Source organism: Salvelinus alpinus, chromosome 20 (genome assembly GCF_045679555.1).
Source record: "Salvelinus alpinus chromosome 20, SLU_Salpinus.1, whole genome shotgun sequence".
NCBI classification, from domain to species: domain Eukaryota; kingdom Metazoa; phylum Chordata; class Actinopteri; order Salmoniformes; family Salmonidae; genus Salvelinus; species Salvelinus alpinus.
The window spans coordinates 27438712-27456916 of record NC_092105.1 but is presented as its reverse complement, the minus strand read 5'-3'; the positions used below and the strand labels follow the sequence as shown (position 1 = coordinate 27456916).

The following is an 18205-nucleotide window of genomic DNA, read 5'->3' as shown; positions in this document are numbered from 1 at the left end:
AAAGTCAGTTCCATTATTGGACATTTGCTCGTTTACAGCTCAACGCTGTTCTGTTCTGTGAGCATACATGGTTATCATGCAGGATGATGTTATATTACAGGCATAGGCATGTTTTCATACCTTTCCTTTGTATAGTGAAATGAGGCTTGTTTGTGCAAGGTGTGTGTGTGTGTGTGTGTGTGTGTGTGTGTGTGTGTGTGTGTGTGTGTGTGTGTGTGTGTGTGTGTGTGTGTGTGTGTGTGTGTGTGTGTGTGTGTGTGTGTGTGTGTGTGGCTACCATCTAGTCTCATAACAATCCCCTCCTATTTGCTACAGGTGATTTGCCCCCTGCTGTAGCGACCAGGCCAGGGGAGAGGAGGAGTTGTGGATCCAGGAGCGGACCATGGAGCAGTGTGAAACTGCTGCGAGCCCCAGCATAGATCACCAATGGAAGGCAGCGACAATAATGAGGAAGGCCTGGATCCAGAGCAGAGACTCCTGGCAGGGCCTCTCTGAGAGCCAGGACACCCAGGATCAGGAGGGTTCCAGCGAGAAGACACTGTGTCCAGATCCCACTATGGAGGAGAAGACAGTCCCGGCCGAGGAGCCAGGTACGTTGGGATGAGCTACAGGGAGCAGCAGGCAGAAATAATTATAGTTTGGCTTTTTACAGCTCCATGGAAGTCACAACGAAACAATAAAGCCTACTTAAGGTCTTGTTGCTATATAATTACCAAGCCCAAAAGGGAATAAAATCCTGCAACAGCAAACAGATTTTTTTTATTTTTTATTATCCAGTTCTAATCTACATTGTAGATTGAATGTTAAATTGCGTTTATAGAAAACTGAACAGTTGTACATGGCTTTGAATTGCTCCGTTTTTTTTTCTCTCAGGGCCCGTCCCTAAGAAGATTGCGAGCTGGCTCAAGGACTGCAGGTATTGTAGTGTTGCATTATAATGAAACCTTTACATTTGCATGTAAATAAAACTCCTGACTGTCACTGTATATCAGGGAGGCTGGTGTGGAATGCCTAGTGACTTGCTCAGTCAGCATAGTCAGGAAAGTAAATACTTACTATTTTGTCATTGTCACTTCTAGGCTATCCTCAAAGACATGTAGTTAGACATCATTTGAATAAAGACTTGTGGTTAAATGGGACTGGATGGCTGGCTTCTCAGGAAAGTCATTGTTTGGTATGACTATTGGTTACTTTACAGCTTGTTTAGTATACTTAAATATACTAAACATTAAAATAATATACTTCAAATACGAGATGTATTTTTATAGTATATCTTAAGTATAACTATAATATCACTACACTTCAACACACTTATTAAAAGTGTACTTTATATTCATTGTTTTTTCGTACGATAAATATATTATCAAACTTCAACACATTTCAAAATACACTTGGAGTTGTTTTTAAGTTGAAGCATAGATTTTATTTTAAAGGAAACTGCTTGAGCGATACAGTGCTTTGCAAAAGTATTAATACCCCTTGGATTTCTTCACATTTTGTGTTAAGTAAGTGGGATTAAAATTGATTTATTTGTCATTTGTTGTCAAAAATGAACTCTAAATACTCTAATGTCAAAGTGGAAGAAAACAATTGAATAATAATAAAAATATAGTCATTGCATAAGTATTCAGCCTCTTTGTTTAGGCAAGCCTAAATTGGTTCAGGAGTGTTTGGCCTATCAAATCACAGAATATGTTACATGGACTCTGTGTGAAACAATAGGGGTTGACACAATATTTTTATGACTAATGGTTCCTCTGTCCTCCATACATACATCTGTGAGTTCCCTCAGTCAAGTATTGAATTTCAAGCACAGATCCAACTACAAAGACCAGGGAGCCTTTCGAAAGCCTCATAAAAGGGCAGTGATAGGTAGATCGGTAACAATATCAAATCAGACATTGAATATCTCTTTAAGCATGGTCAAGTTAATAACTACTGTATGCTGTGGATTATGTATTAAACCACCCAGACACATCAAAGATGGTCATCCTTCTGAGCTGCAGGACAGGAATGAAACTGCTCACGAGGCCATTGGTGATTGTAAAATAGTTAGAGTTGAATGTCAGTGATGGAAGAAAACTGAGGATGGATCAACAACATTGTAGTGACGCCACAATAATGATTTAAATGACAGAATGAAAATAAGAATACAAATATTCAGAATTCCAAAACATAAATATTGTATTTAACAAACAAGGCACTAAAGTTTTGACTTAAATCTGCTTAAATCTATGGCAAGATTTGAACATTTCTGTGTAGCCATGAGCATCAACATCTTGACAGAGCTTGAAGAATTCTGAAAAGAATAAAGAGATAATCTTAGAGACTTACCCGGGAAGACTCCCATCTGTAATGGCTGCCAACATTGTTTCCAGCATGTATTGACTCAGGGAGCTGAATACTTACGCAATTACTATATTTTAGTTATTTAATTTCTAGCAATCTTTTTTTTTTAAATTATAGATATCTTCCACTTTAATATAGTATTTTGTGTAGATTTTTATTTTTATTTTTTATTAAATCAATTTTAATCCCACTTTTTAACAACAAAATGTGAATAAATCCAAGGGGTATGAATTATGTTGCAAGTTACTGTAGTTTCACTGCCAATAATGAGTTTTGAAGTACTTTCTGAATTCCTGTTCAGAAGAGTGCAGCAAAAGTTGAAAATTATAGCATCCTTTTTTGCAGTTGAAGTTTTGATTTATAATATGATATTGTTCCTCATATTTAGTTTATTCAAATGTTTTGATGTTAATCTTCAAACTGAATAATGTTCTACTTTTAATTACACATTACATATTACACATTTATTGAAATGTTAATGAGGAAGGCCTGGGTCCTTAATGTGAACAACTAAAGTGTTAAATACCAATCAGGTATATCTCAGGTATATCTCACTGATCATCCCCAAAGCCAACACCTCATTTGGCCGCCTTTCCTTCCAGTTCTCTGCTGCCAGTGACTGGAACGAATTGCAAAAATCGCTGAAGTTGGAGACTTTTATTTCCCTCACCAACTTTAAACATCAACTATCTGAGCAGCTAACCGATCGCTGCAGCTGTACATATTCCATCTGTAAATAGCCCACCCAATCTACCTACCTCATCCCCATACTGTTTTTATTTTATTTACTTTTCTGCTCTTTTGCACACCAGTTTCTCTACTTGCACATCATCATCTGCTCATTTATCACTCCAGTGTTAATCTGCTAAATTGTAGTTATTCGCTCCTATGGCCTATTTATTGCCTACCTCCTCATGCCTTTTGCACACACTGTATATAGACTTTCTTTTTTCTACTGTGTCATTGACTTGTTTATTGTGTTATTGGCTTGTTTATGGTTTACTCCATGTGTAACTCTGTGTTGTTGTCTGTGTCACACTGCTTTGCTTAATCTTGGCCAGGTCACAGTTGCAAATGAGAACTTGTTCTCAACTAGCTTACCTGGTTAAATAAAGGTGAAATAAAAATAATTAAAATATGGTGCACAGTTCTCAAAAGTGTTACTTGTAAATTGTAAATAGCATGTTAACATTGGCATAACATTGGCTCAATTACAATAGCTAATGTGGTTAATGAGTCGAAGTGTATTTGTAAAAGTATACTTGAAACACATTATAAATACACCTTTTTTGCAAAGAAAATATAGGAATTCTAATCACAATACAATTTTAGTATATTTCTAATTTATGACATAAAATGTACTTAATGTGCATTCAAAGAATATTTGTTTTGCTCTTCATCTGATATACCTAGAAAATACTTAAGTACATTTTAAAGTCCCAATTTATATCATTTTAAATATATTTAACATACTTAAGTACGAATAAAATACAAATCAAATTGACATTAAATGTATTTAAAATTGTTCCAATTTGATAATATTAAATATACTTAAAATATGAAGTATGATTTAAGTATATATATATAAAAAAAAAATCCCCGCTTGAGTTTGCCTGCGTGACAGGTTAAATGGCTCCCGGAAGAATTTCCTTGCTTACTAATAGTCTGGGTCATGTTTATTAGGGTTTAGCGCTGTACTTTAGTGCACAAGTTAAACAAACATTACCATGGAACTTAGAATCATTTATTCAGTCAAATATTCTAGTTGGTTGAAAATCCCCCACGAACCTACGTCCATGAGTAAGACAGAGTGAGATAGTGGGAGAGAGCAAACAGAAAATCACATGCTGTTGAGGGTTTTACACAATGTCAATAATGTCCTTTTTATGAAATCTTCATTATGGCAGGGCGCTGGTATAGGCCTACAGACAGCTGTTCCAAGTTTAGTTAACCTAGATGTTACATGAACAATTAGCATATAGACTTGAGTTGGTCAGACTGACTCATTATAGAAGTACAGTAAGATTTGAATACAGTAGGTCACATCAGAAAGCATAGGTCTGGGATAGTGACCATATGGAGTTTGATCTATTGACAGAGAGGTGAGGTAGAGACCTAGGAGCCAGCTAGAGCAGGGTTAGGGATGTTATGTAACGTGCTACCTTAGACTAGAGCAGGGCTCTCCAACCCTGTTCCAACCCTATTTTTTTTTTTATTTCACCTTTATTTAACCAGGTAGGCCAGTTGAGAACAAGTTCTCATTTACAACTGCGACTTGGCCAAGATAAAGCACACCAGTGCGACACAAACAACAACACAGAGTTACACATGGAATAAACAAACGTACAGTCAATAACACAATAGAAAAAAAATCTATATACAGTGTGTGCAAAAAAAGGTAAGATTAAGGAGGTAAGGCAATAAATAGGCCGTAGTGGCGAAATAATTACAATTTAGCAATTAAACACTGGTGTGATAGATGTGCAGAAGATGCATGTGCAAGTAGAGATACTAGGGTGCAAAGGAGCAAAAAATAAATAACAATATGGGGATGAGGTAGTTGGATGGGCTATTTACAGATGGGCTATGTACAGGTGCAATGATCTGTGAGCTGCTCTGACAGCTGATGCTTAAAGTTAGTGAGGGAGATATGAGTCTCCAGCTTCAGTGATTTTTGCAATTCGTTCCAGTCATTGGCAGGGGAGAACTGGAAGGAAAGGCGGCCTATAAGGAGGAATTGGCTTTGGGGGTGACCAGTGAAATATACCTGCTGGAGCGCGTGCTACGGGGGGATGCTGCTATGGTGACCAGTGAGCTGAGATAAAGCAGGGCTTTACCTAGCAAAGACTTATAGATGACCTGGAGCCAGTGGGTTTGGCGACGAATATGAAGCAAGGGCCAGCCAACGAGAGCATTGTTCTGTGTGGGATCTTTATGTCAAACAAGATTTGCATGATACAGTAACTATAGTACTACTGTACAGTAGGATTGGGTGTGACTTGATCTGCTGATATGTGGGTAGTTGACAAAAAGATGAAACGGTTGTAGTGTTTGTGTATGGGTCTTCCTGTGTGAGGAAATGAGCCAGCACAGTGTTAGGAGGACACTAGAGACCAGGTGTGTTGAACTCATTTAGCCCCGGGGGACGCATTCAGTCTTCTGTATGAATATAGGTCCATTATTTCTACACAGTTTCAGTTATGTTTTGGTCATTTTTAAGTATATTGAGTTTGTTCCCGCCTAACGGTGTATGTGTGTCTCTTCACAGGACTCCTCTTGGGGCCTCTCTGGATGAACAGAGCAGCACTCAGTCTAAGGGTGAATTCCCCTCTACTATAACATCAGTCCTATTCTATAAAACTAACTCTCATATGGAAAAAGATCATGTGGAGGAGTGTGTGTGTGTGTGTGCGCCAAGGGGGTGTTTGTGGAGTATTTCGCAACTGTCTCACCACACCCCACCTTGGAGCCATAGTGTACTTTGGAGCATACTAGCCAGCTTCTGTACTCATACACCCACTCACTCCAGTTACCAGTTGGTAGCTTTGTCAAACTGTTATTGTGCTTCTAAATCGAAGTAAGAAACAGACTCAGGCATGATACAAGTATCCTGAGCTAAAAGGAATAACATTTGGATTCCCTGTATTTGCCTTGTCTAACTGGTAATGCAAACTACATGGGCTGCTGGTACCCTTTGATCAATGGCTATCTACAGTAGGTAAGATTTACCAACCAACCAGCTAGGAAAGTATTTGACGGTAAATATTTGTCTTGGTTTGAAGCGTTTGTCTGTAGTAGGCTGTTCAAAATGGTTATGTAGTCTACTGTAGGGTATACATTGCATTCGGAAAGTATTCAGACCCCTATACTTTTTCCATGTTTTGTTACATTACAGCCTTATTCTAAAATTGATTAAATTGTTTTTTTCCCCCCTCATCACCCAATACCCCATGATGACAAAGCAAACATATTTTTCTTTTGCACAAAATAAAAGTAATATGACATTTACATAAGTATTCAGACCCTTTACTCAGTACTTTGTTGAAGCACCTTTGGCAGCGATTACAGCCTCCAGTCTTCTTGGGTATGACGCTACAAGCTTGGCAAACCTGTATTTGCTGAGTTTCTCCCATTCTTCTCTGAATATCCTCTCAATCTCTGTCAGGTTGAATGGGGAGCGTCGCTGCACAGCTATTTTCATGTCCGGACTCTGGCTGGGCCACTCAAGGACATTCAGAGACTTATCCCGAAGCCACTACTGCGTTGTGTTGGCTGTGGGCTTTGGGTCATTGTCCAGTTGGAAGGTGAACCTTTTCCCCAGTCTGAGGTCCTGAGCGCTCTGGAGCAGGTTATCATCAAGGATCTCTCTGTACTTTGCTCTGTTAATCTTTCCCTTGATGCTGACCAGTCTCCCAGTCCCTACCGCTGAAAAACATCTGCACTGCATGATGCTGCCACCACCATGCTTCACCGTAGGGATGGTGCCAAGTTTCTTCCAGACGTGACGCTTGGCATTCAGGCCAGAGAATCTTGTTTCCCATGGTCTGAGAGTCATTAGGTGCCTTTTGGCAAACTCCAAGCGTGCTGCCATGTGCCTTTTACTGAGGAGTGGCTTCCACCTGGCCACTTTATCATAAAGGCCTGATTGGTGGAGTGCTGCAGAGATGGTTGTCCTTCTGAAAGGTACTCCCATCTACACAGAGCAACTCTGGAGCTCTGTCAGAGTGACCATTGGGTTCTTGGTAACCTCCCTGACCAAGGCCCTTCTCCCCCGATTGCTCAGTTTGGCCAGGCAGCCAGCTCTAGGAAGAGTGTTGGTGGTTCCAAACTTCTTCCATTTAAGAATGATGGAGGCCACTGTATTCTTGGGGACCTTCAATACTGTAGAAATGTTTTGGTGCCCTTCCCCAGATCTGTGCCTAGACACAATCTTGTCTCGGAGCTCTACAAACAATTTCTTTCGACCTCATTGCTTGGTTTTTGCTCTGACATGCACTGTCAACTGTGGGACCTTACATAGACAGGTGTGTGCCTTTCCAAATCATGTCCAATCAATTGAATTTATCACAGGTGGACTCCAAGTTGTCGAAACATCTCAAGGATGATCAATGGAAACCGGATGCACCAGAGCTCAATTTCGAGTCATATAGAAAAGGTTCTGAATACTTATCTAAATAAGTTTTTTTATTTTTTTATTTTTAATACATTTTCAAAAATGTCTAAAAACATGTTTTTGCTTCGTCATTATGGAGTATTGTGTGTAGATTGAGGATTTTCAACGTAACAAAATGTGGGAAAAAATCAAGGAGTCCGAATGCACTATACGTACAGGCTCCCAAGTGGCGCAGAGGTCTAAGGCACTGCAGCTCAGTGCTAGAGGCAGCACTACAGACCCTGGTTCGATTGCAGGCTGTATCTCAACCGGCCGTGATTGGGAGTCCCATAGTGCGGCACACAATTGGCCCAGCGTCGTTAGGGTTTTGCCGGGGTAGGCCGTCATTGTAACTAAGAATTTGTTCTGAACTGACCCAGTTAAGTAAAGGTTAAATAAAAATAAAACAAACAGTTCTGTCTGTGTGCTTAAACCGCTAGAGTTGATGTCCTGCGGAAATCCAATTAGCATAATAAATAAAACATCAAAATCCGTCTGTTTTTGCTAGAGATACAGTATGTTTTTTGCATGGGCTCATTGTACCGCATCTGCCGGTGTCAGTCTTCCACGTTTGCAGCGGAAGGTTGCAGACCTACAGTAGTGTTTGTCAGACCATCCCTAAAATTGGTCTTCTAAGGAAAACATCTGTTGCGTTTGAATGGTTTGGCCTACAAACTAATATGACCCCTCTATGGAAGATGACACTCACGAACACGATTTAACTAACTGTACTTTACAGGAGTGCTAAAGAATGGCTGCAGCTTTGAAGACTACTTTTCTCTGGGAGCTGAGGGTAAGTGACAAGATGTGTTTGGGGGGAGGGGTGTGTGTGGGGGGTCACTAGAGCAATACAATCTAGGACAGGGATGGGCAACTGGAGAGCCCTGTCTGCCACATAAAATAAATTAAAAGAAGAAAAAAAAATACATAAATGAGGGTGAACTCAGTCTGGTTCTCAATTTACTGTTGAGAGTTAGATTAGTAGAATACACAAGGTGCAATTTCGAAATGTGGTTGTGCATCAGCAGTTTTTCTGTTATATCAGTCACTGATAGTCACTCAATTTGCCCATGTAAATTAGTCTAGCCAGCTATCTAAACTTGTAGTAATCATGGTCCAATTACCGAACGGGGGTGCCCCCAAATTGTTTTCTCTACGCTGTCAAAGGTGGGTCGCTAAAATGTTTTGCTCGCAAGTTGCCAATCCCTGATCTAGGACCACATTACTTCTATGGCAGTTTCAGTTGTTAATGAGCCTTCTAGAGAGACTAGGGTTGAATGTCAAATTGCACCCTATTCCCTATATAGTGCACTACTTTAGGCTGGACCCTGGTCAAAAGTAGTGCACTATATAGCGAATAGGGTGCGATTTGAGAGACAGAAAATCTGTGTGGCTAAACAATTAAGAGCTAGAAGCTTCTCATTGTAGGAGTGCTTGGCTCTTTAGTTTTTACGAAAGCTACAAAAAGGTACTCCCTGCTGTTGCTGCTCTTACGAGCGGACATAATACTATATCATTTGGTGGGTGCTTATAAACTCAGAAAAAAAAGAAACGTCCCTTTTTCAGGACCCTGTTTTTCAAAGATCAATCGTAAAAATACAAGTAACTTCACAGATCTTCATTGTAAAGGCTTTTAACGCTGTTTCCCATGCTTGTTCAATGAACCATAAACAATTAATGAACATGCACCTGGGGAACGGTCGTTAAGACAATAACAGCTTACAGACAGTAGGCAATAAAGGTCAGAGTTATGAAAAGTTAGGACACTAAAGAGGCCTTTCTACTGACTCTGAAAAGCACCAAAAGAAAGATGCCCAGGGTCCCTGCTCATCTGCGTGAACGTGCCTTAGGCATGCTGCAAGGAGGCATGAGGACTGCAGATGTGGTGAGGGCAATAAATTGCAATGTCCGTACTGTGAGACGCCTAAGACAGCGCTACAGGGAGACAGGACGGACAGCTGATCGTCCTCGCAGTGGCAGACCATGTGTAACAACACCTGCACAGGATCGGTACATCTGAATATCACACCTGCAGGACAGGTACAGGATGGAAACAACAACTGCCGGAGTTACACCAGGAACGCACAATCCCTTCATCAGTGCTCAGACTGTCCACAATAGGCTGAGAGAGGCTGGACTGAGGGCTTGTAGGCCTGTTGTAAGGCAGGTCCTCACCAGACATCACCGGCAACAACATCGCCCATGGGCACAAGCCCACCGTCGCTGGACCAGACAGGACTGGCAAAAAGTGCTCTTCACTGATGAGTCGCGGTTTTGTCTCACCAGGGGTGATGGTCGAATTCGTGTTTATCGTTGAAGGAATGAGCGTTACACCGAGGCCTATACTCTGGAGCGGGATCGATTTGAAGGTGGAGGGTCCGTCAGAATCTGGGGCGGTGTGTCACAGCATCATCGGACTGAGCTTGTTGTCATTGCAGGCAATCTCAACGCTGTGCGTTACAGGGAAGACATCCTCCTCCCTCATGTGGTACCCTTCCTGCAGGTTCGTCCTGACATGACCCTCCAGCATGACAATGCCACCAGCCATACTGCTCATTCTGTGCGTGATTTCCTGTAAGACCGTAATGTCAGTGTTCTGCCATGGCCAGCGAAGAGCCCGGATCTCAATCCCATTGAGCACGTCTGGGACCTGTTGGATCGGAGGGTGAGGGCTAGGGCCATTCCCTGCAGAAATGTTCGGGAACTTGCAGGTGCCTTGGTGGAAGAGTGGGGTAACATCTCACAGCAAGAACTGGCAAATCTGGTGCAGTCCATGAGGAGGAGATGCACTGCAGTGCTTAATGCAGCTGGTGGCCACACCAGATACTGACTGTTACTTTTGACCCCCCCTTCGTTCAGGGACACATTATTCCATTTCTGTTAGTCACATGTCTGTGGAACTTGTTCAGTTTGTCTCAATTGTTGAATCTTGTTATGTTCAAACAAATATTTACACATGTTTAGTCATATGTCTGTGGAACTTGTTCAGTTTCTCTGTTGTTGAATCTTGTGTAAATATTTGTTTGAACATAACATGTTTAGTCATATGTCTGTGGAACTTGTTCAGTTTGCCTCAGTTGTTGAATCTTGTTATGTTCATACAAATATTTACACATGTTAAGTTTGCTGAAAATGAACGCAGTTGACAGTGAGAGGATGTTTCTTTTCTTGCTGAGTTTATTTGTCCTAATTTCACACATGTATTAATACGCATGTGTGAATTGGAAATGTGTTTTTTTTGCATATCCCAACTCCCCGAGAGACACTCGGAGAGTGGGGTCACGGCCAGGGTCACCATTATCCAGCGTTTCTGGAGCAATTAGGGTTAAGTGCCTTGCTCAAGGGCACATCAACAGATTTGATTCATCTTATGAACATGCGCACACACACACACACACACACACACACACACACACACACACACACACACACACACACACACACACACACACACACACACACACGGGTTTCCCAGTTCAAAAGGAATGGAGACGAGCAGTGTGTGTGTGTGTGTGTGTGTGTAATCAGATGGCATACAGTTGAAGTCGGAAGTTTACATACACTTACACTTAGGTTAACTCATTTTTCAACCACTCCACAAATTTCTTGTTAACAAACTATAGTTTTGGCAAGTTGGTTAGGACATCTACTTTGTGCATGACACAAGTAATTTTTCCAACAATTGTTTACAGACAGATTATTTCATTTATAATTCACTGTATCGCAATTCCAGTGGGTCAGAAGTTTACATACACTAAGTTGACTGTGCCTTTAAACAGCTTGGAAAATTCCAGAAAATGATGTCATGGCTTTAGAAGCTTCTGATAGGCTAATTGACATCGTTTGAGTCAATTGGAGGTGTACCTGTGGATGTATTTCAAGGCCTACCCTCAAACTCAGTGCCTCATTGCTTGACATGGCTGATTTCTTTTGATTTTCCCAAGACCTCATTAAAAAAATGGTGGACCTCCGCAAGTCTAGTTCATCCTTGGGAGCATTTTCCAAATGCCTGAAGGTACCACGTTCATCTGTACAAACAATAGTACGCAAGTATAAACACCATGGGACCACGCAGCCATCATACCGCTCAGGAAGGAGATGCATGTCTACTAGAGATGAATGTACTTTGGTGCGAAAAGTGCAAATCAATCCCAGAACAACAGCAAAGGACCTTGTGAAGATGCTGGAGGAAACAGGTACAAAAGTATCTATATCCACAGTAAAACGAGTCCTATATCGACATAGCATGAAAGGCCTCTCAGCAAGGAAGAAGCCACTGCTCCAAAACTGCCATAAAAAAACCAGACTACGGTTTGCAACTACACATGGGGACAAAGATCCTACTTTTTGGAGAAATGTCCTCTGGTTTGATGAAACAAAAATAGAACTGTTTGGCCATAATGACCATCGTTATGTTTGGAGGAAAAAGGGGGAGGCTTGCAAGCCGAAGAACACCATCCCAACCGTCAAGCACGGGGGTGGCAGCATCATGTTGTGGGGGTGCTTTGCTGCAGGAGGGACTGGTGCACTTCACAAAATAGATGGCATCATGAGGCAGGAAAATTATGTGGATATATTGAAGCAACATCTCGACATCAGTCAGGAAGTTAAATCTTGGTCGCAAATGGGTCTTCCAAATGGACAATGACCCCAAGCATACTTCCAAAGTTGTGACAAAATGGCTTAAGGACAACAAAGTCAAGGTATTGGAGTGGCCATCACAAAGCCCTGACCTCAATCCCATAGAAAATTTGTGGGCAGAACTGAAAAAGCGTGTGTGAGCAAGGAGGCCTACAAACCTGACTCAGTTACACCAGCTCTGTTAGGAGGAATGGGCCAAAATTCACTCAACTTATTGTGGGAAGTTTGGAAGGCTACCTGAAACATTTGACCCAAGTTAAACAATTTAAAGGCAATGCTACCAAATACTAATTGAGTGTATGTAAACTTCTGACCCACTGGGAATGTGATGATAGAAATAAAAGCTGAAATAAATCATTCTCTCTACTATTATTCTGACATTTCACATTCTTAAATTGAAGTGGTGATCCTAACTGACCTAAGACAGGGAATTTTGACTCTGATTAAATGTCAGGATTTGTGAAAAACTGAGTTTAAATGTATTTGGCTAAGGTGTATGTAAACTTCCGACTGTATCTATCTCAGTTCTCCCTCTGAGTGACCTGCCTGTTGGTGGAGGAGAGGAAGAGAGGAGGATAAATAATGTAAGGGATTTATCTGCAGATCTAGATAGGAACATACATTTACTTTAATGTCCTCTGGCACTGCTCTGTAGCTAGTCTCTACTAGCCCGTCTAAAACACTCCCTCTTCTCAAGGCCCATTTTATTTTATTTAACTAGGGAAGTCAGTTAAGAACAAATTCTTATTTACAATGACGGCCTACCAAAAGACAAAAGGCCTCCTGCGGGGAAAGGGGCTGAGATTTTTAATTTAAATTTAAAAAATATATAGGTTATAACACACATCACGACAAGATAGACGACACAACACTACATAGAGAGAGACCTAAGGCAGCAACACATTACAACACAGCATGGTAGCAACACAACATGACAACAACCTGGTAGCAGCACAAAACATGGTACAAACATTATTGGGCACAGACAACAGTACAAAGGGCAAGAAGGTAGAGACAACAATACATCACGCAAAGCAGCCACAACTGTAAGTAAGAGTGTCCATGATTGAGTCTTTGAATGAAGAGATTGAGATAAAACTGTCCAGTTTGAGTGTTTGTTGCAGCCCGTTCCAGTTGCTAGCTGCAACGAACTGAGAAGACGAGTGACACATGCCATACTGTATGACAATAGCAAAGGTCCTGTTGTGTTTCACTTGCAGACCTGGGTTTAGATGGTATTTTAAATCGTTCAAATATTTGTTGCATTTGCTTTAGCCAGCCTGGAGTGCCAGATGTCTTTGTGCCTTTGCTACAATTATACTGAACAAAAATATACTGAACAAAATATGCTGAACAAAAATCTAAACGCAACATCAAGTCAAAGTGTGTTTGTCACGTGCGTTGAATACAACAGGTGTAGACCATACAGTGAAATGCTTACTTACATGCTCAAAACAACAGTGCAAAAAAGGTATTAGGTGAACAATAGGTAATTAAATAAATAAAAACAACAGTAAAAAGACAGTGAAAAATATCAGTAGCGAGGCTATAACAGGCACTGTCGGGCTGATTTAGTCGGGCTGATTTAAGGTAGTATGTACATGTAAATATGGTTAACGTGACTATGCATATATGATCATCAGAGAGTAGCAGTAGCGTAAAAGAGGGATTGGGGGACACACACAATGCAAATAGTCCGGGTAGCCATTTGATTACCTGTTCAGAAGTCTTATGGCTTGGGGGTAAAAACTGTTGAAGCCTTTTTGTCCTAGACTTGGCACTCCGGTACCGCTTGCCATGCGGTAGTAGACAGAACAGTCTATGACTGGGGTGGTGGGGTCTTTGACAATTTTTAGGGCCTTCATCTGACACCGCCTGGTGTAGAGGTCCTGGATGGCAGGCAGCTTAGCCCCAGTGATGTACTGGGCCGTACGCTCTACCCTCTGTAGTGCCTTACGGTCAGATGCCGAGCAGTTGCCGTACCAGGCAGTGATGCAACCAGTCAGGATGCTCTCGATGTTGCAGCTGTAGAACCTTTTGAGGATCTCAGGCCAAATCTTTTTAGTTTCCTGAGGGGGAATAGGCTTTGTCATGCCCTCTTCATGACTGTCTTGGTGTGTTTGGACCATTCTAGTTTGTTGGTGATGTGGACACCAAGGAACTTGAAGCTCTCAACCTGCTCCACTACAGCCCCGTCGATGAGAACCATACAACAATTTTAACAATTTTACTGAGTTACAGTTCATATAAGGAAATCAGTATATTGAAATAAATAAAGTAGGCCGAAATCTATGGATTTCACATTACTGAGCAGGAGCGCAGCCATTTGTGGGCCTGGGAGGGCATAGGCCCACCCAATCAGAATGTGTTTTTCCCCACAAAGGGACTTTATTACAGACAGAAATACTCCTCAGTTTCATCAGCTGTTCGGGAGGCTGGTCGCAGACGATTCCTCAGGTGAAGAAGCCGGATGTGGAGGTCCTGGGCTGGCCTGGTTACACGTGGTCTGTGAATATGAGGCCGGTTGGACGCACTGCCAAATTCTCTAAAATGACATTGGAGGCTTATGGCAGAGAAATTAACATTACATTCTCTGGCAACAGCCTTGTTGGACAATTGCATGCTCCCTCAAAACTTGAGACATTTGTGGCAAAACTGCACAATTTAGAGAGGCCTTTTATTGTCCCCAGCACAAGCTGTCATGCTGTTTAAACAGCTTATTGATATGCCACACCTGTCAGGTTGATGGATTATCTTGACAAAGGAGAAATGCTCACTAACAGGGATATAAACCAATTTGTGCACAACATTTTAGAGAAATACTATTTTTGTGCATATGGAACATTTCTGGGATCTTTTATTTCGGCTCCAAAAAAATGGGACCAACACTTTACATGTTGGTTGCATTGCACCAGGTGAGCTCAATCAAGGCCAACTAAAGTATTTTAAATGATTTTGCCCAGGTTGTTCATAGGAAGTGTGTTTTGGTATTCGTTATTTTGAAATGTCAATAATATCAAAGAGGGTAGTTACTTGCATACTTGCCAAATAGAGTCCTTCATAAACTCAGGAAAACAATAAATGTCCTCTCACTGTCAACTGCGTTTATTTTCAGCAAACTTAACATGTGTAAATATATGTATGAACATAAGATTCAACAACTGAGACATAAACTGAACAAGTTCCACGGACGTGACTAACAGAAATGGAATAATGAGTCCCTGAACGAAGGGGGGGTCAAAATCAAAAGTAACAGTCAGTATCTGGTGTGGCCACCAGCTGCATTAAGTACTGCAGTGCATCTCCTCCTCATGGACTGCACCAGATTTGCCAGTTCTTGCTGTGAGATGTTACCCCACTCCTCCACCAAGGCACCTGCAAGTTCCCGGACATTTCTGGGGGGAATGGCACTAGCCCTCACCCTCCGATCCAACAGGTCCCAGACGTGCTCAATAGGATTGAGATCCGGGTTCTTCGCTGGCCATGGCAGAACACTGACATTCCGGTCTTGCTGGAAATCACGCACAGAACGAGCAGTATGGCTGGTGGCATTGTCATGCTGGAGGGTCATGTCAGGATGAGCCTGCAGAAAGGGTACCACATGAGGGAGGAGGATGTCTTCCCTGTAACGCACAGCGTTGAGATTGCCTGCAATGACAACAAGCTCAGTCCGATGATGCTGTGACACACCGCCCCAGACTCTGACGGACCCTCCACCTCCAAATCGATCCCGCTCCAGAGTATAGGCCTCGGTGTAATGCTCATTCCTTCCACGATAAATGCGAATCCAACCATCACCCCTGGTGAGACACAACTGCGACTCGTCAGTGAAGAGCACCTTTTGCCAGTCCTGTCTGGTCCAGCGACGGTGGGTTTGTGTCTATAGGCAAGTTGTTGCCGGTGATGTCTGGTGAGGACCTGCCTTACAACAGGCCTACAAGCCCTCAGTCCAGCCTCTCTCAGCATATTGCGGAAAGTCTGAGCACTGATGGAGGGATTGTGCGTTCCTGGTGTAACTCAGGCAGTTGTTGTTGCCATCCTGTACCTGTCCCGTAAGTGTGATGTTCGGATGTACCGATGCTGTGCAGGTGTTGTTACACATGGTCTGCCACTGCGAGGATGATCAGCTGTCCGTCCTGTCTCCCTGTAGCGCTGTCTTAGGCGTCTCACAGTACGGACATTGCAATTTATTGCCCTCACCACATCTGCAGTCCTCATGCCTCCTTGCAGCATGCCTAAGGCACGTTCACGCAGATGAGCAGGGACCCTGGGCGTCTTTCTTTTTTGGTGCTTTTCAGAGTCAGTAGAAAGGTCTCTTTGTGTCCTAAGTTTTCATAACTGTGGCCTTAATTGCCTACCGTCTGTAAGCTGTTATTGTCTTAACGACCGTTCCACAGGTGCATGTTCCTTAATTGTTCATGGTTCATTGAACAAGCATGGGAAACAGTGTTTAAACCCTTTACAATGAAGATCTGTGAAGTTATTTGGATTTTTACGAATGATCTTTGAAAGAAAGGGTCCTGAAAAAGGGATGTTTTTTTGTTGTTGCTTAGTTTCCCATCAGACCTGTATGGAATGGCTTTGAGGTTTATTGTTGGTAGTGCATGGTTGGTTCTGTCAAAGCTGTGACTAAACTACATGTTTCTCATTCTTCCACTCAGCTCAACAGCTGTAGTGATGCATGCTCTCTGATGTGCTACTGTATGTTGGTCTCTTTGAGAGATGGGGTCAGTCAGATTTTGTACGCATGGTTGCACTCCACACATTACTATTGTGTTTGTGCAGACCAGAAACGGTGGGTGGTAGCTAGTGTGTTGTGCTAAGGTTGGCTCCTGTTAAGGTCTGCTCTGACTTGTCTCAGGCTGTGTCCCAAATGGCACCCTGTTCCCTATAAAGTGCACTACTTTTGACGAGAGACAATTTGGGTATTAGGGTGTTATTTGGGACATACCCATACATTGAAGCAAAGCAAGGGGCCCTAGTCAAACCTGAGATCAGTGTTCCATTGTGTCCATGTCATAACGCCCCATGATTAGTCAATCTTACTCAATCTCCGGCCTAGCGGATCTAGAAGGTACAAGTCTCAACAGACACCTGTATGAGGGCCCTTCACCCTTCTGGCTCCAATCCACTCCATCAGGGAGTGGCAATGATGTGGATAGATGGATGCATATAGAGAAACATCACCATGTATTGCTACTGTTAATGCTCACACACACAAGAGAATTAAGAGTAATTCAATGGAATCACATGCTTTGATGATTATCCTGCTTTTTGAGGTTAAAGAACCAGTTAGGCTGATTTGTGTTTGTTCAGTTCCAGGCAGACAACTGACATCGTGTACTCTCCTGTCTTTGTCTCAACCAGGACCTGGGTTCAAATACTATTCAAAGTGTTTGAAATACTTTGTGTTTGCTCTAACCTGCTGGACTGCCAGATGGGAGTTTACTGTTTTGGGACTATTCTATTGATCGATCACGCCAAGAAAGCTCAATTAAGCTCAGATAAGGAATTTAAAATGGTATAATATTTAGAATAGTATTTGAACCCAGGCCCTGGTTGAGACAGTCAGGCATCCACGTTTTCTTTGCGTCACTAAGGCGGCCTGGAAGAAGCCATCAGACTCGGAGCAGGATTTTTTTTCCTGACTTTTTTTTCCTGACAGATGAGCCTAGTCCAGACTTCAGGAGGACCCTCTTTACTGTCTGTTTCCAAACCATCATTCCGTCATTATGTTCCTCTTTGTCTCAAAGACGAGGATTTGGTTCTGGGGATTCTCATTTCGACAGTGGCCTCTTTTGCTTATGTTATATGTGTGAAAGGGAAGGCTTCATATTTTTAGAAATGGTTGACTTGGAATCACTGCAAAAACAAACCATTCTGTGATGTTTCATATCTGTTGTCCTTGATCACAAATGCTTGACAGCAGTCACCTTGATTGTATGTTTTACAGAAGTAGAAATGTTAGTTTTTTCTATATCAGTATTTTCTACAGTGTAACAAGTTAATTATGACAGATGAACTTTGAAGAGAAATTTGTGAATCAGCAATTATTTTATACAG

General features: G+C 42.0%; 1 protein-coding gene across 2 annotated transcripts in view; it reads left to right on the top strand.

Annotated features, from left to right (window-relative positions):
- Nucleotides 1–18205, top strand: part of LOC139546603 (protein ITPRID2-like) — a 64782-nt gene that overhangs the window by 23591 nt on the left and 22986 nt on the right. For both annotated transcript variants that reach the window (XM_071355165.1, XM_071355164.1), the window contains exons 2-5: nt 316–590; nt 874–916; nt 5618–5667; nt 8241–8294. In XM_071355165.1, the coding sequence (XP_071211266.1) occupies nt 383–590; nt 874–916; nt 5618–5667; nt 8241–8294 (355 nt within the window). In that variant the 5' untranslated portion in view covers nt 316–382. The remainder of the gene's footprint in view (nt 1–315; nt 591–873; nt 917–5617; nt 5668–8240; nt 8295–18205) is intronic.